Below are 24,922 nucleotides of genomic sequence, written 5' to 3'. Positions count from 1 at the left end.
ACCATAAGTTTGCCCTTCAGCCACGGTCATATTGGTCTTCGACCATGAGTTTGGGTCTTCGACCTTCGGTCTTTAGCCTTCGGCTCTTATTTGGTCCAGGTCTTCAACCCACAGTCTCATGATCTTTGATTGCCAATGTATGTAGTAATAGCCTGCCCCCAAAGTAATTGATATCTGAACAACATAAATATTACTAACGACATGTGTAAAATAGAGACCCTTATCTGTTGGGCAATTTTGTTGTTGGCGAAGCAAATTAAGTGCATTTCCTTTGCTTACAAGCCTTGAATACATGTTGAATACGTAGGTTTTCGATCTTCTCCTTGTATAATCCCCTTTCTGATGATGTGGGAAGATGTCTCCGACAAATATCTCTGTGCTCTTATCAAACGTGATATTTGCCCACATTCTAAAAAGCATCATTTAAAGATTTTATCTTAATTATTAGGATCAAATCGCCCTCTATAAATAAGATTTTTATTTTTAAGTTGCTATTCCAAAATTCTTGCAGGAGGATTAGTCGAAAGGACTAACTTGTTGGTCCAAAAAAATAGTTTCTTATAGTTAATATACGTGGCGCGATAATATTGGATTAGTGGGACCATATCAGCATAGTAACAAAAAAATATTGACGAGACGGAATGACTAAATTGATGTGCGGTAGTGAAAGTCAGGAACCAAATTCATCGATTTTTGAAAGTCAGGAACCAAATTGAGTTTGATCAATGTCAAGAACCATTTGTGATATAAATCCTTATTTTGTGTAATCCACACATGTCACCATTTTATTGGGTTTGTGGGTCCCACATACAAACTAGCAGAATAGTTGACGGAATCTAAACGGAATGACCAAATTGATATGTGAATGTCAAGGACGTCATTGATTGGTTTTGAAAATGAGGGATTAAAATGATGAGTTTGATCAATCTCAAGAACCATTTGTGATAAGAAACCCTATAGAATATTGTATTGCAGAATGCAAATAATAAAGAAAATGGCCGCAGCCCCGTACGCGGTCCAGACATAACGCATTAACGTGTGCCTGGTTTGACTTGCCTCATTTTTGTAATCCTGCAAAAGTTTAGCATTCACATCTTTGATTCATACGTTTCAGACTCTCCTCTCAGTACAAATGTACAATAGTATGAAAGTTAGACATGCTGAAGCATACGACGTTTTACCGTAATGGTAAAAAGTAATTATATTTATGTATTTTGGTGTAGGTTCGTTTCCCACTTATCCCATTCCCCCTATGATGTAGGACAAATGACATAATGGATCGAATGAGGAAATTGACCGTCAGAAGACAAAATGACACAGTGAGAATTTAGCATATGACCTCCTATTTTGGCTCATCGTACCTTTTCAGAAAAGGAACGAGACCAATAGTCCAACTCACCACTTTGTTGTGGCATGCGATGGATTTTGGTCATCTAGAGTTGTTTCATCTTCCAAAACGATGTTTAAAGTTTCGTAAGTAAAACCGACTGTTCGTTGTCATCCAATTAGTGTTTAACTAATGTTGTTTTAATTCTTAGGAGTCGTTTGAGTTGTTCAAAGCAAAACAAAAACGAAAAAAGTTTGATCGATCCATCGATATTAATCAAGAATTAAATTGAATAAAAAAATAAATCGTAGATGAGGAGGAAGTTTCAGATGTCATCTTCTTTTCAGAGATTTCCATTTCCATTAATTTTGCTGCTTCTGCATCCGCCTTCTTCTTCCTCTCCACTTTCTTCCTCTCCTTCTCCCTCAGGGTGCGCACGACCGACGCGACCTCCCTCTCCACCCTCTCTCTGTGTAAGAAGTCGCTCTCCCGAGCCAGAAATGCCAGCGCCTTCTCCACAAACTCTAGGGGGTTCGACCGATCCAGTTTCGCGGAAAACAATGGCGCTTTAGGTGGCGGCTGGATATCGGAGATTGTCGCCATGGATTTTATAAAAGTTGGAGGATTTCGATTTCAAGTGTCTGGTGATTTCTAGGGTTCAACGTTTTCTGATTTGAGAGGGAACGTGGGGGAGTATATATAGTTGAATTTGAATTTGGTGTAGTCAAGTGGTCAAATTTGGGAAGATATCCTCCGGATCTCTCCCAAGTTTTAGGGATCCGGATCTTTGAAATTTAATTCAACGGTTACAATTATTATAACTTTTAAAGAGATCCTTTATTTATAGTCGTTGAATCAAATTTTAAGGACTCGGATAAGATTCGTAGTATTTTAAGGGATTTATATTTGAATTTTTGTAAGGGAGGTTTTTTTTTTCTTTGTATTTTTATTATTAAAAAGAAAAAGGGATGAAATTATAATAATTTAGAGAGCATAAGTTTTCAATTTGGAATGTATATAGGAAAACTCAATGTCTTCAAATCGATAACTTATGGAAATCCCACAATTTTTTAATACGCAAAGATTTGCATGGACGTTTAAAAATGTCAATTAAATTCCCAATTGATTATACATGAATTTGTATGAATTTGAAAAACTCTTTTCATTAATTTTTCTATTAAACAATAGTCAATCTGTATATACACCGGTTTAATTTGTATGTACATTTTCAATTGCCTAGATAATAATGAGTTCTCTTTTTCGACATCAAGGCAAATTTACCAACAAAGAATAGCAATTATAACCAATTTGATTCTTGAGTTTTCTGCATTTACTCCTTAAATTTTGTCTCCGTTTAATTTACTTACATACATTTTTAATTTTTTCCTTAAAACTTGTAATCAAATATCTCAAAAGCAAGAATCACATCGATTAGAATGACTAATTGATACAATTCCCTTTCTTTATTTCTCCTTTTTTTTTCAGTTCTCCAATTAATTTCTTGTTCCGTACGTGTCAAGTAAACATTCCCCAAATGGAATAAGCTGAATCAATCTTAGAACAATAACAAGAAATTATCAACTGTACAAATTCAACCAGAAATGTACACAAGGAGGAGATCACGTGCTGGATGATGAGATCACGTGATGAAATAAAAACATAAAAAGGGCAAAGCATCATCATCATCATCACCATCACCATCACCATCAGTCTTCATCCTCCTCGCCGTCTCCAGGCAACCCCACGTCATCTCCGATATCTTCAAGCAGCTTGTCGACGTCCTCTCCTAACTCCAACAACCTTGCACTTAGTTTTTCCACCTTGCTCTGTTCTTGACCAAGGCACACGAGAAGATCATTCAGTTCTGCCTCGCTCTCCTTCTGAGCTTCTTCCCTCGCCTCGGCTCTAATTGCATCCACATCGGGAATGGACGAAGACCCTCCTCCACCATTCTTAGCTCTGACCTCCTTCTCTAGATGGAAATTCGCCTGCTCAAGACTGTTGTAAGCATCGGATAAGCTCTTTAGATCAGATTCCATCTTTCCGGCTAAGTTTTTATACATGGATGCCTCAGATTCAAGCTTGGCTTTCTCTGCCTTGAGCAACTCCAACCGTTTAGATGCTTCTTGAAAATCTCGCCTGAGTGTCTCTACCTGGACTCTATCTGAGCCCGCACCCTGCTCAGACCTGGAACTTCCCCCACCGATCGTTGCCACATGCTCAGCCAAACTTGCATTGCGGCCGAGTAGGTCCTAAAAGACGAAAAAGAATATCAAACAAAATCAATTATACAATCAACATGCATACTGCGGCAACGATTTATTTGGGGGTGAATGAAACAAAGAAAATATTAAACCAATTGTTCTGCATTATAATTTTATACCTGTATCTCCGAGCATTGCTTCTCCACAAATGCTTTCAGCCGCTTTATATACTCTCCATCACTTTCCCCACTTCTCTGTTCCAGTTCTGCTGGCACCACTGCCACCTTGCTCTTCGGTTGACTGTACACCTCAACGATTTTTTCTCTGATGTTTGCCTCCAAACTCTTAACTAAGTTTAGAAATGGAGCATCAAAGATTGAGGAGAGAACCGGATGATACTCGGTTTTCTGATCAGAGAGATCGCTCTCATCAACATCTACCATACTAGCAGAAGCGGATCTGGTTAATTCTTTGCGGGGCTCAGCCGATTTTGAAGAGGTGAAAAGGAAGCTTTTCTGCATCTCATCGAACTTCAGAAAATATGACGTGAGCCTAACCTTCTGGCTGATGGAATCAACTATAGTAAAGGCGTCCTTCTCACTTTCAACTGATTTGTTGTAGATCACACACTCTCCCAGAAGAACAGCTGCCAACCCCTTTATGTACACTGTAGCAGTTGAATTGGTGACCAACTCAAGCAGATAAGTGACATGGGGACGTGAATCTAGGAAGCAATTCACAGCGCTAGGGCAATCAGCTAGCCAAGTGACAAGCAATTTCAAGATAACTGGTTGAACATATGAGTTTCCACTTGACTTTCCATCTTTGTTTTGCATGGAAGAGGTAATGGCTAAGTATTTTACCACACGGTGCATTAGAGGCTCTGGTGCACCTAGAGATGGAGTAGGTGCCTCAAGTTCAATACGCAACACCTGCAAGTTTTTTAGATGAGTAGAAGATATTAAGAGCGGTCACCTTTCAACACAAAAAAATTAGGTGAATCAGATATTAGATTAAGAATATAACTGCATTACCCTTTCCTTGCACTGGAGATTGTCCTTCATTACATGAGAAAGAACACTAGCAGCTCTGCAGCATGTCTGCACCTCAATATATTAGGTAACGGATCTGAGATATTCTAGTCTTTCAAAAACTCAAATGCTACTGGACTGTTACATTACCTCAAGATCACCATCTTTCTCACTGAAGTTAAGACCTTGTAATAGCATGCTGCAAAAGAATCAAAATCTTACAAGATCACATAATGTGAGTAGCTTTTGCAACCTTGCGAAATGAATAAAAAATAGATGATCAAGCTTTCGCTGATGCAACGAAGTTTTGATAATTCAACCTGAATAAATAACAAACAGAGAATTTAGAAGCATACAGTGAAACTGCACATACTATAAACAAACCTTCCAAAGGACATGTTCACATCCTCCTCAACGGGTGCATGAATCATGGAATGCGGTTGCGGAATCAATGTTGACGCTAACATAGTTTGGCCATCAACATTATTCTGATTTAAATGAGATGAAGAAATTTACAATAAAAGATTAGAAGTGAAAACTACACAATCAAGATGTAATTTGCATTTCTTGCATACTGGATGATATAAGAAGCATATACACAATGTCAACCTCACAAAATCTCTTAAAAACATAATCTGCTGCAACAAATTCTTGCATACTGGATGTCCGCAATATGATTCGAAGAATCGAGTTCAAAGCAGGTTCCTGTGGCCCCTCTCCAAGAAATTTGCTTGCAAGCGCATCAAGATTCTTGGGATGTCCAGCAATCAGAGTACCAATGCATTGCAGCGCCTGACAAAGTGAATAAACTTAGCGCCTGACAAGGGGAATAAACTTAATAATTCCAAATGGACTCAATGACTACAAGGCATTGAACGCACTATATAAACTTCATAACTCAAATAAACCAAACGTGTCTTACTTTATAAATCAGTATTCATTTTCTCACATAGTATGCGACATAAGTTTCAGGGAAAATGGCCCAGAGTTCATGTAATTAGTCAAAAAGTTATCTAAGGATAAGCTCGAAGATATAATTACATACAGGTAAAGTACTCTTTATGTCCTGCAGACGTTGATTGGTCATATACAATACAGTAATATACTATTGGACAGCGTTTGGTATGTGTGTTAGTGTTAGAGAAGAAAGTGAAGAAATATCTTACTGAACAACGGACAGCAACAGGAGCCCACTGGCTTTCCACACCCAGCATTAGAAGATGGTCCAAGACTTTTTTCTACACCCAGGAAATAAAAGAATTGAAACATCAGATTTCACCAAATTTATATTCTAGTGAGACGGTACTATAGAAGTTGAAAATACCTGAACGAGGGTGGTTCTATTTGTTAGCTTATTTGCATCTTTTCCAGGATCAGCCTCCGACCCTCCCATTATTAGTAAATTAAGAGTTTCCAACGCACTGAGTAGATTAATTGTCTACTGGCATGGCATTTATTTTGAAGTCAACAACAAATGACCAGTAAGGTTTGTGCCATAACAAATATAAGTAAACAGTACAAAATTATGAATTTCGAGTATCTAACCTTTTGTTGAGTGAAACTGTAAGTACTCCCTCGTAGCTTCAAAATTGACAATAAGGGGTCAAATCCCATTGTCTCCCTCAGTAGTATCTATACAACACATCTTTTAATTAGAAGAAAGAAGAAACAAAATATATAAATGACAACAGTTACAAGAATAAAAGCAAAAATTAAAACAAAACCTGATTAGATGCAGTGTTCCGAATAAGATTGTTCAACAATTCAATACAGTCCTGCAGAAGTGTATTACATTAGAAACATTTTCAAAAGCAATTGATTTCTCAAATGCTTTTAGTGGTATTAGAAATTGATTTAGTAAATAAAGGCATTTTATCTTCCAACACAAAGTATGCCAAATAGCAATCTCCCCCATATTCAAGGCAGTGGAACATGACCAAAATTAAGTGTTTTTACAATTTTTGTGTAAGAAACAAATGTTTGCATACTTTAAAGTGCGGTAAAACTTTCAATTCCTATAATCGTTGGTGCATAATTGGTATAATTATAAAGCTGAAATTTACCTATGAGAAAAAGGCTTTCAGATTACGTTATTTTCAGAAAATTGATCCATACAATGATGCCTCACAGGTGGTTTACCAGCAATGAAGCTTAAACAAGATGTATAAACAATCAATTATCAACAAAGTTATAACAAAGAATTACCTGCACAACAACACCACCATCTGAATCACCTTCCTCTTTGATGATGCTGAAAATCTTTTCAAACGCACCTTCAAAGACCACAATTTTTTGAATTTCCTGAAATCATAAGAATCTACAAGTTAATACAAAAGTCAAAACACACTTTCAGCTGTGATGGTTTAGTGATTGATAGCTTTTATGTTAAGTGTTCTGTTGGACTTTTGGAGTGGTAAACTTGCCACCGGTTTGTAATTTAGTTGTTTACAGCAACAAAAGTTTTAGTATTTTTTTCTCAAAAAGTAAAGTATACACTTTTCATGACAGGTTCGCCAAATAATTAAATAAAGATATAAGGCAAAGGATAGAAAACCTCACCTCAGCTTCGCGAGTCAAGTAAGTAAGAAGTAATAAGGCCTCATTTCGTATAACCTAGAAGGAAGGCACCACAGTTTCGTAAGACTGGACAGCAAGACAATAGAGTTAAATGCGAAAATGATAAAACATCATTCAACAAATTGTACCTCACGATCCATAAGCATATCCATTAAACGAGTTATACCACGAGGTATGGTCAGAATGGCTTCCTGTAACCTGAAGAAAGCACTCAGAAGAAATTCTTTCTAAAATAATCCAAAATTTTTAGACAAAAGAGAAAGAAAAAATAGCTCAAAACTAATACCTATTTCGAGAATTCGTGAGAAGAGCTGTCAAAAGTTGAAGAGTGTAATATCGTACATAGAAATCCTCCTCTGACTGCAAAAACAACAAAAGTATAAAAAAAACATATATATTTATGTTGTGAAACTATATGAATGAACCACTAAAAATATTGCATATATCAAGCACCTTAGAATAAAATTAACAGCAGTATTTTCTAAATATTACTAGAGAACTCTCACCAACAAACTTAGAAGAAGCGAAATGCTGTCTGCTTCCCTGGAAAGCAAATCAGTGTTCATTATAGCTGGTTGAATCTCATTCTTTGGGCCTTTTGCATGGTCAATAGGAGTCAAGGCACTTACAAGAGTTTCTAGGGCACCTCGGACCTGCATTTGTGGAATAAATAAGCAAGTCTTTATCCATGAGTATGAATTGAAAGAAAGCATCACATTCGATGTACAATTCATAAAAATACTGGTACAGGGGAAACCAAAGAATGCACTGAAAGCGAAATATCTATACTGGAAACAACAAAGCTCACATCCCAAGTTAACAAATTTCTAGTGGCACCAAAACAGTTTCGATAATCACCATTACCGACTTTCCATCATGATCAGTTAATAACTCATAAATAAAACAATGAGATCATAGGAAAAGGAAAAAGAACAAGTAATCATAGCAACCATTTCAACATCATCCCGTTCTTCCTTTAATATGCCCATCATAACAGGAAATCCTGCAGAAGAAAAGAACAAAAAAAATGTCACATATGACAAGCATAAAACTAGAAAACAAAAGCAAAGTTGCAAACAAGAGGGAAGCAATCACCCACCCATTGCTCCAAATGCTAGTTGGGCAGCAGAGGTTTCTGCCACAACAGACTGAAGCTCGAGCATAGCGGTCCTCCTGTCCTCTGCCAGTTTACCATTGCTTATACAGTCGAGCAAACGTTCGACATAGCTATACATATCAAAAACAATGGCAGAGTAGATTGGTCACATACGAAACAAGCGTAAGCATAAATTGAAAGTGGGAAATTGGGAATTTGCGATGGGCAACAATGGGTGATGGAATATGACGAATGCAGAAGAAGAAAAGTACCTATCTTCATTCGAAGAACCCGATTTCTCGTTGCCGAAAACAAGCCCCACAACTCCCTGCACGAGGAGCCATCACATACCAATTGAGTTCAAAGAGCGAGAGAGAGAGAGAGAGAGAGAGAGAGAGAGAGAGAGAGAGAGAGAGAGAGGTGAGGTGACCTTGTAACCAGAGACCAAATCCATTTTTCGCTGATTTCCCAGGTCGCAATTCGACTCGAGAAATCCTGAAGCCAAACACCCAAACAAAATTCAGTCAAATTTCACCCGAAATTTCAATTGGAAAAGCCGCAAAAAAGATTGAAACTTGCCTGCTCGAGAAAGCGGGAAGACGATCGATGAAGCTGTCGAATCAGAGATGGAGTACTCAATCGATCAAATCTCAGAGACCTTCGACTTCGACAGCGATCGATTTTATTTATTTTTTATTTTTTATTTATAAAATCCCGATCAAAACACGCAGCACACACCTTAACACTCTTCTCTCTCTCCCTCTCAATCGAATGAGAGGTTTTTTGACCGTCACGTCACGTGGTAGATTATGTGTTTTTATATAAATGATGAGATATATGTGTTAGAGGTTAATAACTTAAAAATTAAAAAAATTCATCATTTATATAAAAATACGTAATGTATTATCCGTGTGCCCGTCATAACTAAAAATTTCTCCACTTAAAGAAGACGAATTAATTACAGGTGGCAATTTACTTTTTCGGAAGGGTTTCGGGTCTTCGGGTTGTTGGGCCTTCAAGGCCCCGTACCTAGTTATATGGTTTGGGAAAGTGAATATTTGGATATAAAAAAACTAAACCCATTAAGAAAATAGAGTTGGCCCGGCCCAATATTGGCTTTGGGCCTATACAATGCTTCACTCTCTTCAAGGCAGAAGATTTTAGTGGTAGGTGTTGCCATGTAAAATTTTAATTTTAAACGTCAAATCCCCAATCCCCAATCAAGCTTGAGGGATGTTGCTCATACTTAATGGTTGATAGTGAACTTCGAAAGAATTTCCATTGATTATAGCCTTCATAAAAGAAAATATTTTCATATCACAATGTGCAATGTTTTTTTATATGTATCTATTTCCTCACATGATTGCTTACGTGAGGAAATTCTTCGAGGAAGGAACAGTGCAATTTGAAAATTGGATAGAGAAGCTTCTCTTCTTCACCAATTCATCTTCTTTTTTTTCTCAATCCATCCACTTCTAACTTAATAACAGGTTCGGCCGAGTCTTGTAACGTGAACTTGTAACTAAGTAGGGCATTAAAATAATTACTTATATGCTGATTTGAATCAAGAAGGATGAGAGATTCATTATCACTCATAAAGAGGTTACATAAGCACGCCTCGAGCCCTTGGGTCAATAGAGCATACCCACCTCTAATAAGTGTGTAGCAAACTAGAATTCTTGTCTCAAGTTAAAAATAAAAAAAAATAAAAAAATTAAAAAAAAAAAATCTAATAACATGTATTGATAACTTGATACCTTTATGTTTAATTTATTATTTAATTAGGTCGGTCTCTTTGATGTTATGAATTTATGTTAAAAAGGCAATAAAGGTCAAAAAGTTTAGGACATGAATCCCCGCGCCATGGGCTATGTGCTCTATATGCATGTGTTGTGTTGCTGCATGCAATTTGCTTAATTATCATTAATTAACAAATGCAATTACCAGTTAATTAATTTGTTTAAAATTAAAGAGATTTGGAAAAACTGTAAAAGTTGGAGGTGGATCCAAACAAGCCCTTCCAATATGGTAGGTAATGAAAGGTTGTATCCTAGTGAAAGATCTACATTTGAAAGTCTTAGGGTGGGATGCCTAAGACTCTGATGAGCCTTTTTGGATATGTGGGTTGTGAAATTTCCACTTGGCATTCACACCCCAAAAGTAGTAAGAATTTCATCAACATTTCAAAGCAAAGCCTAACATTTCTATGAGTGGGTGGTCGATATTAAGTCAGGCATACGAATCGTGTTTGTCGTGTTTGTCACATATACATCGTAACGGGTTGTATCGTGTTAAATTTCTTATCTTAACGAATTCTTAATTAGTAACTCGTTAATGACCTAATTCATTAACGAGTCGTGTCAGATTAATAGGTCATGCAAGAAATTGTCATGTTTAATGTTTACATTTGGCAAAGATATCTTATCGGGTGACCCGATAACCACCCGACTCATTAACGAGTTCTTAACGTGTGACATGGTAACAACCCGACTCATTATTAGGTTGACCTTAATACCTGTTATTTTTGTTTCGTTTATTGTCGGGCCAACAGATTTTGCAAGAAATTGTCAAGACTGAGTATACCTTTTAGGTTGTAAGTATAAATGTTTCCAAGTCAATCAAGTATAGAACAATGTCACAGGCAGTCATACATACATACTTATGTTAAAAATTGGACTATTGATGTATCACTATCCTCGTTTCACAAGAATCTGTTGCGATAAAGATCAGTTTGCAAGCAAGCGTCTAAAGTTAGCATTGATCGACATTTAAGTTAAAGACTCCAACAATGTACCTTTAAACTTTTACCTTTGGAATATAAAAACTGCAAAGTTATCTATTAGAATTTAGAAACATAGTTTTTTCCATAACAAAGGTTGTGTCGTGCAAAGCAAGCATAAAAGTGGGTATAATCAAAAGTGTAAAGAAGGAATCGATATTCTATCCGAATGTCTGTGTCTAAAGCTCAATGATCCAAAGACTCAAACAACTGAAAAAAGAGAGTGAGATTCGAACCCTTGATTTGTGTGAGGTAAATCAATAGAATCAGCTAATGAGCTCCCTAAAATTGAAATTAATAGTCCGAATCTCTTTGTCTCCGAATCTCAATTTACCAAAAAGAATATTTACTTGACTTTTATTGAAAGACGAGTAAAAGTTTAGAACATCCACTTGTTCAAGTAGTGGTAAACAAGTTACTTACCAATTGAGGATGCAATTTACCAAATCACGCAGAATTTTACCAATAAGGGCAGTAAGCTAAATTATAGAAACATTTGTTTAGTATTAATCTTTTTAATTAATAGTTAAAAGCATCTCTATCATCAAAATATCCAACAGGTTTGCCGTCAAACAGAGAATATGCTCAGGATTTTGGCCTGGAAAAGGCAACAAATTCCGATATTTCCAAATATTTGTGTATAACTTTCTACCAAGTTACGTATTATAAAACCCCACATTCACAATTCCAGTCCCAATCAAATGTGCTGTCAATTTCATCGATACGGAATTGGATCTGTTCTAGATTTTAGTGTACGAAGTCTAAGAATCAACAGATATAAACTATTGATCAATGTGTAAAAGAAATTAGAGTTATTGATTTGTGTGTGGTAGACCAACAAAATGAGTTAATGAAAACCATTGGATTCATTTGTGTGGCCCAAATATGTTGATCTCTAGAATCCAGACACTAAGATCCATAGCGGATCCAATTCCCACCAAGACACATGTTTCTTATTTTTTTTTCCTCTTTTTTGCCCTAAAATATAAATATTAACCCAAATGCCAAATTCAATGTTATTAAGGACTCGTTTGGAACTTTATTTAAAATCGTTAAAAGCCCTTTTCAAGAAAATATTTTTAAAATCAATTTTTAGTAAAAATGCAAATGAATCTAAAGAAAACACTTTAAATGCTTTTGGAACCCATAAACATTTTTTTTCTAAAAGTACTTTCAATCCTTTTAAAAACACTTCCAAACGAGTTCTAAGTTGATGAATACATTTTTGCCATAAACAAAAAACTATAAAGTTGATTTCTCCTTTCATCGATCGTTCACGTCTATTATTTGCAACTTAATATGCTAATATGTTTTTTTTTTACTTTTTTTGGACAACATGGTATTAATTCGATGTTATTTACGAATGATGTATAAAAGAATAAATTGTCACATGCGTGAGTGCGTGTGGCAAGAGACTATTATTTAGTTAAAACTTGAAACATGTTAAAATTATCATTTTACTTCCCACTCTAGAAATCCTTGTAGATGTAGTTGTCTCCGGTTAGTTCAATACGATAGATTATCATTGTGAGCTGCAGCTAATTCGCTGTAGTGGCATAATTATATTGCAAGTGTACATAACTCTAACGCAAGCTATGATAACGTTATTTATTTATTAAAATAGATTTTGATTAACCCTCTACCACTACGTGATTACGATCTCAATAAATTTCAGCTTAAAACGTAAAATTGGCAAGTACACTACTTTAAGAACTAACCTAATTTACAATTGCACAAAAATATCTTCTCTTAACATGTACAATCCACCTCATCGTCACTTTCAAGAGTCAATAGATTCACACGACGTAAGCATGAGATATTTGGGTACCACTGAAAACTACAACTTTAGAATATCTACCTTGATTTAACTTGTTAAAATCGCAAAATTGTGTTTTATTACTTAGCAAAAATAAAAGTAAAGGAACACTACTTGGCTGCTGAAAATTTAACCGCAGCTCTTGCTTCTACCCAATTACAAATGGACACGTATCCAAATAATTAAAATTGTAAACATAGACTAGACACATGTCTATCTGTAACAGATAGAAGCAAGAGCTGTTGCTGAATTTGCAGTAGCCAAGTAGTGTTTAAGATAAAGCATGGATTCGTTATTCTACATCACCCAATCAAGCCAATGCACACATAACACAATATTACAAATTAAAAATAATAATAATAATAATCAACTATTTTCATTTTTTCGCTCCACTCGTATTGGAAACGTGACGTTATTATTCCACTTAAATTATATACTATGTTTTAAAAATGTGACATCAATCATATCGTCAACCTTTTACAATAAAATAATATACCACATAATTTATGTTTCGCTATCAAATAAAATTTCTCTAATGGAACTTATGGCAATATATAAACAAAGAGCCAAAGAGGAGTGGGATTCCCATCGCAAGTGAACTTAGCTATCAAAAATATTGGTCCAAAACTTCACAAATTTGTGTGTACCAAGTGGTAGAAAAACGAAGAGATCTTTTAGTGTGTTTAGAACACTAGACAATACACTACATATCATTAAATAATTGGAGAGAATTAGGAAAAAAAATTCCTCCACTTTTATATTGACATACAAGGTATTGTCTCGTATTCTGAGCACACTAACACTTATCACCAGAAAATACCTATTTACAACACTTAAACACGTAGTGACATAGCATATTTACGCGAAGAAAATGATGAGAATATTTCTATTTTTCTGTGATCCTCGTAACATACATGAATCCCCACGAAGCTTTTCTTTTGTTAATTTCATTTTCTTTTTCAATGGTGATATGAAGTTATCTTCATTCCTCATCACAAATTTTGGATGGTTCAAGTTTAAATTAATATCTATCATTCAATTTCCAAGTAGAATGAATGAACATTCATTATCAATGATGAATTGACGTATTTTTTTTGTCGATTCTTAGTTATTATTGTGTTTGATGATTATCTAAGAGCGAACATATTTATTCCAAAATTTTTAAATTTATAAGAAATGCACCTCATTCGTCGACTTTGTACGATATTAATATTACTATTAAGCATAAGTTTTATTACAAATCATCAATGTATTTCTAGGTTTCAAAAAACAATTTCGTATAAATCACATACTTAGCGATTCCGAGTTTAAATCTCCTCTCCTCACGTTCATTTACGAAAAATATAAAACAATGATTTTGATTTACCAGAAAAAAATATTATGAATAAAAAAATATTTTGGCCTTTTGAATTTAGTTTTTGGGTTTAAAAAGTTTATTTTTATTTTTGAGAAAAAAATAGGGAACAGAAAGGGCAAATTAACGGACGTTCTCCGCCGAAAAACCACGTAGGATGACAAGACAATGTCAAATCACTATTCTACCCTCCCCTCCGTGTGGAAACCCATAAAAACCAACCAGCAACAGGTATTGAAGTCACTGAGAAGTCAAGGCCAAATTTGGAAACACAGCGTATTAACATTAACAAAACGATGGCTCCTTGTAATATTTTCAGTAATCAATCATCCGCGGTTCAACAACAAAGGATAATATCATGGAGCATACCTTTATCAAGATAAATGTTAAAGAGACTCTCGCAAAAGTGAAATTCTCTATAAATTATCTGTTATCTCACAGTTTAACATTAATTTTTAAATAATTACAACAGTTGATTTTTTAAGACGTAAACATAATCATATTGATTAAAGCGAATATACACTCTAATACAACAGAGTTTGAATTACTCTCTGTAATTTAAAATCGATAATTTTTTATTTATTAAAAACTACTTAAAATTTTCATGAGAAATAAATTTAAACAAAATAGATTGAATTTATAAGTGTGATTTTCTTTTTGCATTCAAGTTTAAGAGCTATTTTGGAAGTGCTTTCAAATGATTGAAATGCTGAAAGCGCTGTTGATGAAATTGATTATGGGTTCTAAAATCATTGTAAGAATTAATTTTCAAAGTATTTTTACTAAAAACGCTTTCAATCATTTCAAAAACTAATTATAACCGAATTCTAGATGTACATAACACCTGAGTATCACATTGAAATGACCGCGGGATGGCATACCCTGTGGGCCGCAACAACCTACCCCAAGCCATTATTTGTGGAAATTACATTTTTTTTTAATTTTTTTGGTTAAATTAAGGATGTGAGATTTTATATATTTTTATTTAGTTCTCTATCTCTGTCACTGCCAGTTTTTTGGAATAGGAGGGAGGGTGTATCTGGCGATAGAGCAAAATAACCACCAAACGGCTATAATTGGCGTTGCAGATTTTCAGAGGACGAGAGAGAGAGAGAGAGAGAGAGAGAGAGGAGGGAGAGAGGGGTTCTATAAAATATCGTCGCCTTCTCTTTCCCTGCTGCCGAATTTTCCCCAATAAAATTTGGCCGTCTGGGTTCGATTTGGGTCGCGAGGATCTGATGTTGCAGAGTTTGTGAGAGAGACGGCGAAGCTACTGGAGCGTGGGTCTTATTGGGCATTTCCTTTTTGCCTTCAATTTTCACCATGGCTGATGGGTATTACAGTTCGAAGAAGACTGACGATGTCTGCGACGACGTTTGTGGACAGGTATTTTTTTTTCATTTTTTTTTTATCTCGAATTGAATTTTGGGTATCTATAAATTCGCCATTTTCTCTGTTTGAAGTTAAATTTGGATTTTTGATTGTATTTGGTAGTGGCTGTGGTGGGTTTTCAATTTCATGTTACTGGGATTGTATTTTGTATCTTTTATTTTTCAATTAGTAATAAAACTATTAATATTTTGATTAATGTATTCATTTAGTTTTATAATTGTTTTGTGGTGTTGAAATTAAAGTTGTGGAATTTGTATTGGGGGCCTTTAATTTCCAGTTGCGGTTATGGCGATTGTTTAATTGCGTAATGGGATTACTTAAGATGTTTTATATATTCACTTAATGTTTATGGTTGTTTTTAGAATTGCTTTACTGCATCCACAGTGTTACTAGATTTTTTTTGTATATGGAATCCGGTTATCTTAGAAAGTTTTTGGTTTCGTGCACAGCAGGGATCGCAAGCGGCGTTGAGCATGTCTAGACTGCGGTGCATTTTGCGGGGCTTGGATTTGAAGATTTACATTTTCCTGTTTGCGGTTGTTCCATTAGGCGTATTTGGGATATATTTACATGGGCAGAAGATCTCGTATTTCCTAAGACCTCTTTGGGAAAAACCTCCGAAGCCTTTCATTGATATTCCACACTACTATAATCAGAATGTGTCCATGGAAACTCTTTGCAGGCTTCACGGATGGAAGATTCGGGAATCACCTAGACGAGTCTATGATGCAGTTCTTTTCAGCAATGAAGTAGACATGCTTACAATCCGATGGAATGAATTGTATCCTTTCGTGACACAGTTTGTTCTCCTCGAATCAAACTCAACGTTTACTGGCTTGCCAAAGCCATTGATTTTTGGAAAAAACCGGGAGAAGTTTAAGTTTGTTGAAAACCGGCTTACTTATGTTACGACAGGAGGAAGATTTCAGAAAGGTGTAAACCCATTTTATGAGGAGGCGTATCAAAGAGTGGCACTTGACCAGATTCTTAGAGTTGCTGGTATAGAAGATGATGACCTGCTGATCATGTCCGATGTTGATGAGATTCCTAGTGCCCACACAATTGATCTCTTGAGGTGGTGTGATGACACCCCGCCTGTTGTTCATCTTGGGCTGAGGGATTACTTGTACTCTTTTGAATATTATGTGGATGACAAGAGCTGGAGAGCATCCGTTCACAGGTACCAGACTGGTAATACTACCTATGCACACTTCAGACAGAGCGACTACCTTTTGCCAGATGCAGGTTGGCATTGCAGCTTTTGTTTCCGCCATATCAGCGAGTTCATATTCAAGATGAAAGCTTACAGCCACAATGATCGGGTGAGGTTCTCTCATTATCTGAACCCTCGAAGGATCCAAGATGTAATATGTAAAGGGGCTGATCTATTTGACATGCTTCCCGAGGAGTACACATTTAAGGAGATTATTGGAAAGATGGGACCTATTCCTAGATCTCATTCAGCGGTTCATCTCCCTGCATATTTGTTGAACAATGCTGAGAAGTATAAATACCTATTGCCCGGAAACTGCAAGAGGGAAAATGGCTAAGTCTTGAAGACGAAGGTGCCTGTTCAATCAGTTGGACAGGTAAATTGATGATTAAACTCTTGTGAATATGACCAGATAGTAGTCTATTGGAAAATTGATGGCTGTGGTGTGGCAGCGACACAAATACACCTTTTTTCCGAAAGATTCTAGGTCATTCTCGTAGAGCAACTGGGAAGAACAGGGATGGCGTCCTGCAAATTATCGGGAGATTATGTACATTTCCTTTTTCTTAGGCTTCTTCCCTCGTAGATGGCATATCAATTCAATTTGCGATTGAGGATTTTTCCATGAGCGGAAGCTTTCGAATGTACCCACCACTTGTTGATGTAGCTTAGTTCCAAATGCATGAGAGTACAACTGACGTTTCCCAGGATTTTCTTTGATGGGAACTGTTATTTCTTAGAGTAAATTATATTTCGTCATCTGATTTCCCTTCGATTTTCGATTGTCTACATACGATTACTGCGGAGGTTTACCTTTCTAGTTTACCGTCGTTTTGTCTTTTCGTTTCTTTTCGAATCTGTTTCATTTAGGTGCACTGATGTGAACTTTTTCGGGTGCTCTTAAAATCTGGAAAGTATGGTTTACTTGCTTGATGACTTGTAAATTTGACGTGGTGGTTGGTTTGTTCAGGACATCCCGCAACTTAAGCAAAACACTCTGTTTTGTTATGTGCTTTGACTCGTATTTTGCTTGTCTGTTGTCATGTGCTGCTGCTGACTGCTGAATGAGTCAATTTTTTGTTATTCCATTGTGTTGGGTTAAGAGATTTCGATGAGGCCGGCGTGAATTATGACAGTTGGTCATGACAATATATTCGCCCCTTACAACCGAGGTCAAAATTTCTATCGTAGGTTAGAGTTGGTTTAGAATGTTCTGAAGTGGATCCTTTGTACAGAGCAAACAACTTTCATGGGCTAACACAACAACTCAGCTAAAACCGTAGTTCATGGGAACAGATGCTGATGAAATTACAAGTCAGAAATTTTAAGGAAACTTTAACAAAAAATTCCTGGTACTGTTAATTTTAACGAAAAATCACATTTTTACATTAAAAAATCAATTTTGATACTATTCACTTTACCATTTATTTTGTCATTATCGTTAAAACTCAAAGTTTTCAAACTCTTTTCATTAGTTTTCCTAAATTTTAATCCCCATATAACGTGAGATTCTTACATGTTATCGGCAATATACAAAGAGATGAAAAAGAGAGAATGAGATCAATATGTCTTTGATTACTTTTTGAAATTATTTCGATGAGGTTGATATTTTTGTAAATATCGGAATAAAAGAAAAGAAAAGATAAGTGATGTGAAGTCGAAAGTTCATCCAATATCTGAGAAACTCTTAAACTTTAGTTAAAATTGATAGTTTTCGTCGATATTTTCGACACATCGCTTTTAATATAGATAAACTACCATATAATATTATTTAAAGTTTCATTTTAAATTTTTACATTTTTAAACAAATTTTATCATTTCATCGCAAACAACCAATATCGATATATTCATCGATATTTCAACAAATTTGCATGTCAATATTTCTACCGACAGCAATACCTACGCTTTAGTTTTATTGGTTGCGAAAAGAGAGGCTACCGAGTCACTTCCTTGGTCAAGCAATTTATATCCAACACTAATGAGCGGTTGGACTCCCAAAACATGTCTGGTGGCTGAGAAGAAATCCACTCATTCACTTGACTTGTCTTGTTTATATTAAAAAAAAAATCAAAGGTTTTATCCACGTACTATATAGTATTATCCACACAAATTACCTACCCAGGTAAGCATAGGCAACAAAATACTCTAACCTACATTCTCTGTTAGGTAATTGGAGCACATGGTTGTTGAACACATTGCAGTGATAGCATCATTTGGGGAATTTCCTAGAAAGTTCTGATATTTTGGTCCACTGTGTATACATTTATAATTCATTTTACAGTACGAAATTTATAGCTCAAGTGATTAAAATATTTATCTTTGCAAGCGAAATATTATGTTCGATTCCCTACGAAGATGGATCCATACTTTGGGCTGCATGGGCTATATAGCTCATCTCAAACTTCATTTTTCTCCTAAAAATAGCATATAGTATGAAGGCTTTGCTTATTCCAGAATTTAACATATCTCACCCCTTTGTCTATCCAATTTACACATATCGTCGAGTTTTCTAGTAAGTTTCTATGCAAAATAAATTTAGTCTTTTTATTTTTTTATTTTTTTATTTTTTTTTTAATTCTAAGCCCGTCTCTTTTTTCCTCTATAGTATCGCTTGTAGCAAAAATTAATCTTAATTTGTCAATATCAAAATGGCAAAGACTTTTCATTTTTGGAAAATACAGGTTGTATTTGTTGAACCAAAAAAATAAAAAAAAATAAATTCAAAAACTAAACGCAACCCTTCAAACATGGACAGAGATGGACAGTTGAGAAGTATAAACTAGTTCCAAATACTTATGTACAAATGTTCTTTTGACTTTCAATCAATCTTCCAAATTACTTTCTTACCAATAGTTGCACCACATTGGTGGGGTGGATCATGAGTTTACTTGGCGTGCAAGCAAACTTCACATTAACTCGACTTGATCACTTGGGCAAGTCAACAATTTTATTTTTATGAAACACATCAATTTTTTGAGATATTTTTTAGAGCGGTCTGATACAATAAATGTTATAATACAAGTATTGGGTATGACTTATTAATACGTTCCATAAAACCCTACTTGAATACATTCGATTTTTTTACCTTTACTGACAAAAACCTAGCTCAAAAACTATTTATTTTGAGCATGAGTTTTCTGGTCCAAGTTTATCTTGTTTTTACCATGAATAATTTTCCTTGGTTAACACTAGTTGTAGTTTTGCCAATATTACTGGGTTCCTTAGTTTTCTTTCTCCCTCATAGAGGGAATAAGATAATTGGATGGTATATTGTAGGTATATCATATATGCATAATAGAACTCCTTCTAACAATCTATACATTCAGTTAGGAAAAAAAAAAAATCTAACAATTTGAATTATAACACTTTATATATTGGGCCGTGTTTTTTAGGATATTGAAAAATTTCTCCAGTTTCTTTTGAGAATTCTTCTTTCGTTTTTATGTGTTGGAGATGTAGACCCTTGGTTGTGAGATGACAAATATAGATTAAACGAAATCATCTAATTTAAGATCGTTGCAACTGGACATGATACTATTCCCGGTTGAAATGTAATAAAATGTTGTCACGGAAGTTTCAATAAATTTGGTGTTATGGAACTTCGTGTGCATCGATCACTAAACCTTGATAACAAAGTTGATGGAAATTACATGCAAATAAGTTTTCAATTAGAGATAGAATCTCCGGTTGCATGATAGAATCTCTCATGTCATGGACTTTCGTGAACATCCACCACCGGGCCTAATGAGAAACATTTATAATATATATTTTTTGAATTTAAATTTTTATTAAATAACTAAAAAAATAAAATAAAATGTAGACATAATATATGGTTTGGGTCCTACAGCGACTTTCCAATGGGCTTCTTACAATAACAGGCTGGGCCATTATATATTTTGGGCTTCAAATGCAAAAGCCCTAATCACTGTCCCAATCCTCATCCAAGTCTTTTCTTGTTCTTGTGCTTTTATTGCCATTTCCTTTCTTCTCTTCCCTCCTCACTTGATAATCCTCTTCGTCGCTGCTGTTGTAATCGATTCTCCCTGTCGTTGATGCTCCAGAGTCGCTGGCAGCGTTTAATTCCCATATTTCGTTTTCAGAATCACCGGAGATATCCTTGGACTTGACATCCTCCTCAACCGGCTTTCTTCTTGTGCTAACATCAGCATTTCTTTTGAAATACTCACTGTTGCCCCTGCCAATCCTCCTATCATGTTTCCCCTCTGCAACTCTTGATGCCTCAAACTTGCCACGAGCTTTGTTGGAATAACCAGTGTTGCTTTCGGAATCATTTACCCACTCCTTTCCTCCCTTTGTGTATGTTAAGTCCTCTTCTTCATCACTGCTACTTCGGAAATCATAGTTCGCAGCTCTTGATGCTGTTGAGTCGTGCTCTTCCTCAGAATTGAATTTCCACATTGCAGTATCAAGATCGCTCAGCACATTTTCTGATTCAGTGCCATCGTCCACCATAATCTTTCTATTATCAGCCTTTCTATTGTTAGCTTCAGAATTTCTATAAAAGTGTTCATCATTCTTCGCCCTGCCAATCTTATCCTGCCTCCCCCTGTCTCTTGGAGATATCTTGAACTTCTCAGGCGTTCCATCAGAATCATCAGCATCACTGTCGAGAACACTAGAGCCCACAACATTATTAGAACGCCATTCCTCATCGTCATCTTCGTAATCACCATTAGGCCTCTGCTTGCCATGTGTTTGCCTCCAATCCCTTACCCTTGGGATCTCATCATCAGAATCATCATTTTCAGGTTCTTCAGATCTTCTAAATCTCCCACCATACTCTTCTCTGTTCCAATACCTCATTCTGGTGAACTCCTCTTTCTCAGCTGCTTCCTCCGCAGCCCACTCTCGTTCCGCTGCATCCTCAATTTCAGCTATGAATTTGTCCAACTCCTCCTCCTCTTCCTCATCAGGAGGCTCTGGATGTTTAAATTTATTATCAGGCTCTGCTACAGACGGTTTGTCCCCATGGAAGACATAAGGACTTCCGTCCTTCTGATCAATTGCATTAAAGAATGAGGAAGCTACTCTCTGGATGCTTGCAATGGCAACTGGATCCTCAGGATTAATACCACTTCGGCGGAGCTGCTGTTCTATCTTCTTTATGTTTAGCTTCTGAGATTCGAGGGCTTGTTCAAATCTTGCCTTGAATAATGCCTGCACGTAAAGATGCAGAAGTTAACACTCCATTGCAAATGTTCTCGATTAATGCAAAGCCAAAACAATCGAATATTAGAATGGGACACCCTTATGTTTACTCACCTTCCTTTTTGTAAGGGTATTGAAAGGTATTAAATTTTTGGGCTGCCGGTAATTTCTTCCACGAAACATGATGATTGTTTTAGTATTGTGTATGTTTACCACTATACCACCACTCAGTCTTGCAATCATAGAGGCCATTTCCTTGATCTTTTCTTTGGGGAAGTTATCACAACAAACTTGTACAGTCTCGTGAAACTTCCAGTGTAGATGCATATTCTGGACAACTCCTCCGAAGACCCCACGAACACCGACAGGAACATAATTTTTATTTTTGAAGCCAATCTTCTTCAATGCCTGAAGCTGCTCGAGGGTTACTAGCTCAGGATCATGACGGGGTGAGGGCAGATCTGGAAGCTCGTACTTTTTCAGCTTTTGTAGCAGTAATGCTACTTTCCTCTTGGCCTGAATAAGTCATATAGTCCAAATGGTTATCTGATGAATTCAATACGTCAAAAAGAAGACATTGTAGGCCAGGAATACAGGAGGGAAAACTTCAATACTACTTAAAAGAAACAAAATTGTGGAAGTAATCCTAAAGTTTTCAAAACAGTTATCGGCTATTAAAGCTTGAAATATTTGGCAAAACGTCATTGTTTTCATTTAGCTTACGAAGAGCTTCTTTTATATCTATGGAAAAAAAAGAAACCACCCAAGAACTAGTCAGTCACACGCGTACTTGCATTTTTCTGTTAGTAATACTTTAGTTTAGACCAATTGGCGTGACCATGCAAAGCTGCGCAGATAAAATTTGGAAACCAGGTATCATTAAGAAGCTAGTAGCTGCAAAGCAGAATTTGAAACATACTCTTTTGAGGTTGTAAATGAGCCTCTCATTTTCGGTCATCAGCTTCTTTTGAAGCTTTTTCGCTCTGCGAACCTCTCTCAGAGTCTTACCAGACTCCTTTTGCATCCGCTTAGCGACTTTGCTCCTCATGCTACTACTCCCTCTAGATGTCGACATTGACCTAGACCACCTATCGAAGGGATTGGCTGGTCTCGATGAAGAAGAGAAACAATCGTCACTCGGCTTACTTGGCTGAACTACATTGCTTGATAAAACCTTCGCCGAGACATCTCTTAACAAGGCATTTCTGCAACAAATTCAAAAGATAAACCAAACTAAACTCACTTATTCGGATCGAATGCTGAGAATTCTCGGAGAAATAAACCATCTCTATGAATGATTGATGGTAAGCACTAAAACAAAGCATTCAAAATTTCGATATTATAACAAATACGATATCGCCCAACTAAAAAAGACTTGTTCTTTCCACATGAAAATCACATTGAGTAAATGGGTCAAACCAGATAAATGATACGGAGGTAGAAATTCTGTTTGGTTGCTGAGAAAATGTCACTAATGAAAAGGCAAAAAGCAAAAATTGGCAGCATAGACGTTGACTAGACTGCACGCAACTATTCATTCACTTTCTCAGCAACCAAACAGAGGGTAATTAGGACAGAGAGAGTACTTGGAGGGATTGAATTGGAGGAGAGAAGAGGCGGACTTGAAGCTGTGGCTGTTGAGCTTCCTCGCAGCGAACATTGATGGCTGGCTTCAATCGAACGGCGACGGGCCTCAATCGCGAATCGAGTGCTTTGCTCTGTTCATTCCCTTCTTCCCTCCCCACTTCAATGGCACTGAGATTTTTCAGGGTTTTAGGTTTTGGGTTTGGTTTTGGCATTTGGGTCTGTTTGACTAAGGGGAGTAGTGAAATGAGGATTGTAGAGTATTTTAAAAGAATTTAGAATGATGGTGTAGTCAATTAAAATTTTAAATGATTTTAAAATAATCCATTCAAATATATGGTAATCGATTAAAGGATTTTAAAGGACTTTAGAATCCTGGTATAGCCAACTAGAATTTTTATAGAGTCCATACAAATTTATAGGTATTAAAAAATTCATAGATTTTGAAGAATTTCTTTCCGTAAAAGATTTTGTAGTATTTGAAAATGGATTATAGACATAACAAAATCCTACATCCACCCCTAAAATTTCTTTTCAACCCCCTTGCTCTTTCTCTTTCTTCATTATGCAACTTGATCTTTCTTTCTCACTCTTCATTTTCTTCCAAACATAGAAACTACCAACCTGATTTCCCTTCACGTTCATCCGTCACCATCCCAGTTGCAAATTTGAATTTTTTGAAAATTTTATTTCCTTTATTTTGGATTGTGTAAAAGTAATTTATTGTAATGCTTTGATGGGAATTGTTAATGGCTACTAGCAGTTCTTGTAATGATTATGCGTTCTACCTGAAAGTGCTAATTTTTAACCATATTAATTGAACTCTTGAAAATTACTACTACGAATCTTATTGCCAATTCAAGTTTTCTGTTCTTTTTTGTGTAATCATGTTAGCGCAAGGGTGCTAGCATCTTCCAAAGCCTATTTATATTGGTGGCTGTACTTAACTGAACAACACATTATGAACTAATCGATTGTTGAGGAAAAAGGGTTAATTTTGAGACATTGATTTAAGAAGCACTGTTTGTTTTGGTTAGTTAAAATTATTTTTCTTAAAGAAATCACAATTGAAATGAGAAAGGAAAAGAAAAGACATGTTTGATTGGTTTATATTTCCATATCAATATTAATATGTTTATTGTTGTGAACTTTCCTAGTTTAAGTGTAATTGTGTAAATGCTAGATTAGATTTGATTCTAGTTATTCTTTCCTATATGAACTTGTATTAACATATATCCTAAACACAATTGTTAGATAATATAGGCTACAACATTTATGTCTTTTTCATTTTGTGCACTGAGAAAAGAATTTATGTTGTAGGAGTCAAAAAAGAAATCCTACGAAATCCATGAAAAAAAATCTTTACAAATTCATAGAAAT

The 24,922-nt window shown here is 35.8% G+C and overlaps 3 protein-coding genes across 5 annotated transcripts; 1 reads left to right on the top strand and 2 right to left on the bottom strand.

Annotated features, from left to right (window-relative positions):
- Positions 1-2,778: 2,778 nt before the first annotated feature.
- On the bottom strand, positions 2,779-8,994 carry LOC137708580 (golgin candidate 6-like). 2 transcript variants are annotated; one of them, XM_068447694.1, is made up of 20 exons: positions 8,815-8,994; positions 8,666-8,730; positions 8,508-8,563; positions 8,239-8,366; positions 8,090-8,142; positions 7,646-7,792; positions 7,426-7,499; positions 7,268-7,337; positions 7,122-7,175; positions 6,768-6,863; positions 6,287-6,337; positions 6,108-6,194; positions 5,887-6,000; positions 5,729-5,800; positions 5,172-5,354; positions 4,947-5,050; positions 4,713-4,761; positions 4,566-4,631; positions 3,711-4,463; positions 2,779-3,579 (listed from the first exon to the last, which is right to left on the bottom strand). In XM_068447694.1, the coding sequence occupies exons 2-20, from the start codon at positions 8,687-8,689 to the stop codon at positions 3,034-3,036; spliced, it is 2,727 nt and encodes a 908-aa protein (XP_068303795.1). In that variant the 5' UTR covers positions 8,690-8,730; positions 8,815-8,994; the 3' UTR covers positions 2,779-3,033. The 2 variants fall into 2 exon arrangements, with proteins under 2 accessions (XP_068303795.1, XP_068303794.1); XM_068447693.1 differs by lacking the exon at positions 8,815-8,994 and having other exon boundaries at positions 8,666-8,807.
- A 6,205-nt stretch (positions 8,995-15,199) lies between these two features.
- LOC137708406 (uncharacterized) lies at positions 15,200-17,712 on the top strand. 2 transcript variants are annotated; one of them, XM_068447471.1, is made up of 2 exons: positions 15,200-15,570; positions 16,026-17,712. In XM_068447471.1, the coding sequence occupies exons 1-2, from the start codon at positions 15,508-15,510 to the stop codon at positions 17,124-17,126; spliced, it is 1,164 nt and encodes a 387-aa protein (XP_068303572.1). In that variant the 5' UTR covers positions 15,200-15,507; the 3' UTR covers positions 17,127-17,712. The 2 variants fall into 2 exon arrangements, with proteins under 2 accessions (XP_068303572.1, XP_068303573.1); XM_068447472.1 differs by having other exon boundaries at positions 15,201-15,570; positions 16,029-17,712.
- Positions 17,713-20,563: 2,851 nt separating this feature from the next.
- Positions 20,564-23,938, bottom strand: LOC137708540 (CRM-domain containing factor CFM9, mitochondrial-like). The gene is made up of 4 exons (XM_068447641.1): positions 23,545-23,938; positions 22,878-23,163; positions 22,073-22,474; positions 20,564-21,967 (listed from the first exon to the last, which is right to left on the bottom strand). Exons 1-4 carry the CDS (start codon positions 23,616-23,618, stop codon positions 20,708-20,710), a joined length of 2,022 nt encoding a protein of 673 aa, XP_068303742.1. The 5' UTR covers positions 23,619-23,938; the 3' UTR covers positions 20,564-20,707.
- Between the last annotated feature and the right edge of the window lie 984 nt (positions 23,939-24,922).

The sequence above is a fragment of the Pyrus communis genome, chromosome 11 (assembly GCF_963583255.1).
Source record: "Pyrus communis chromosome 11, drPyrComm1.1, whole genome shotgun sequence".
NCBI lineage: Eukaryota > Viridiplantae > Streptophyta > Magnoliopsida > Rosales > Rosaceae > Pyrus > Pyrus communis.
This window is presented reverse-complemented; position numbering and strand designations above follow the sequence as displayed.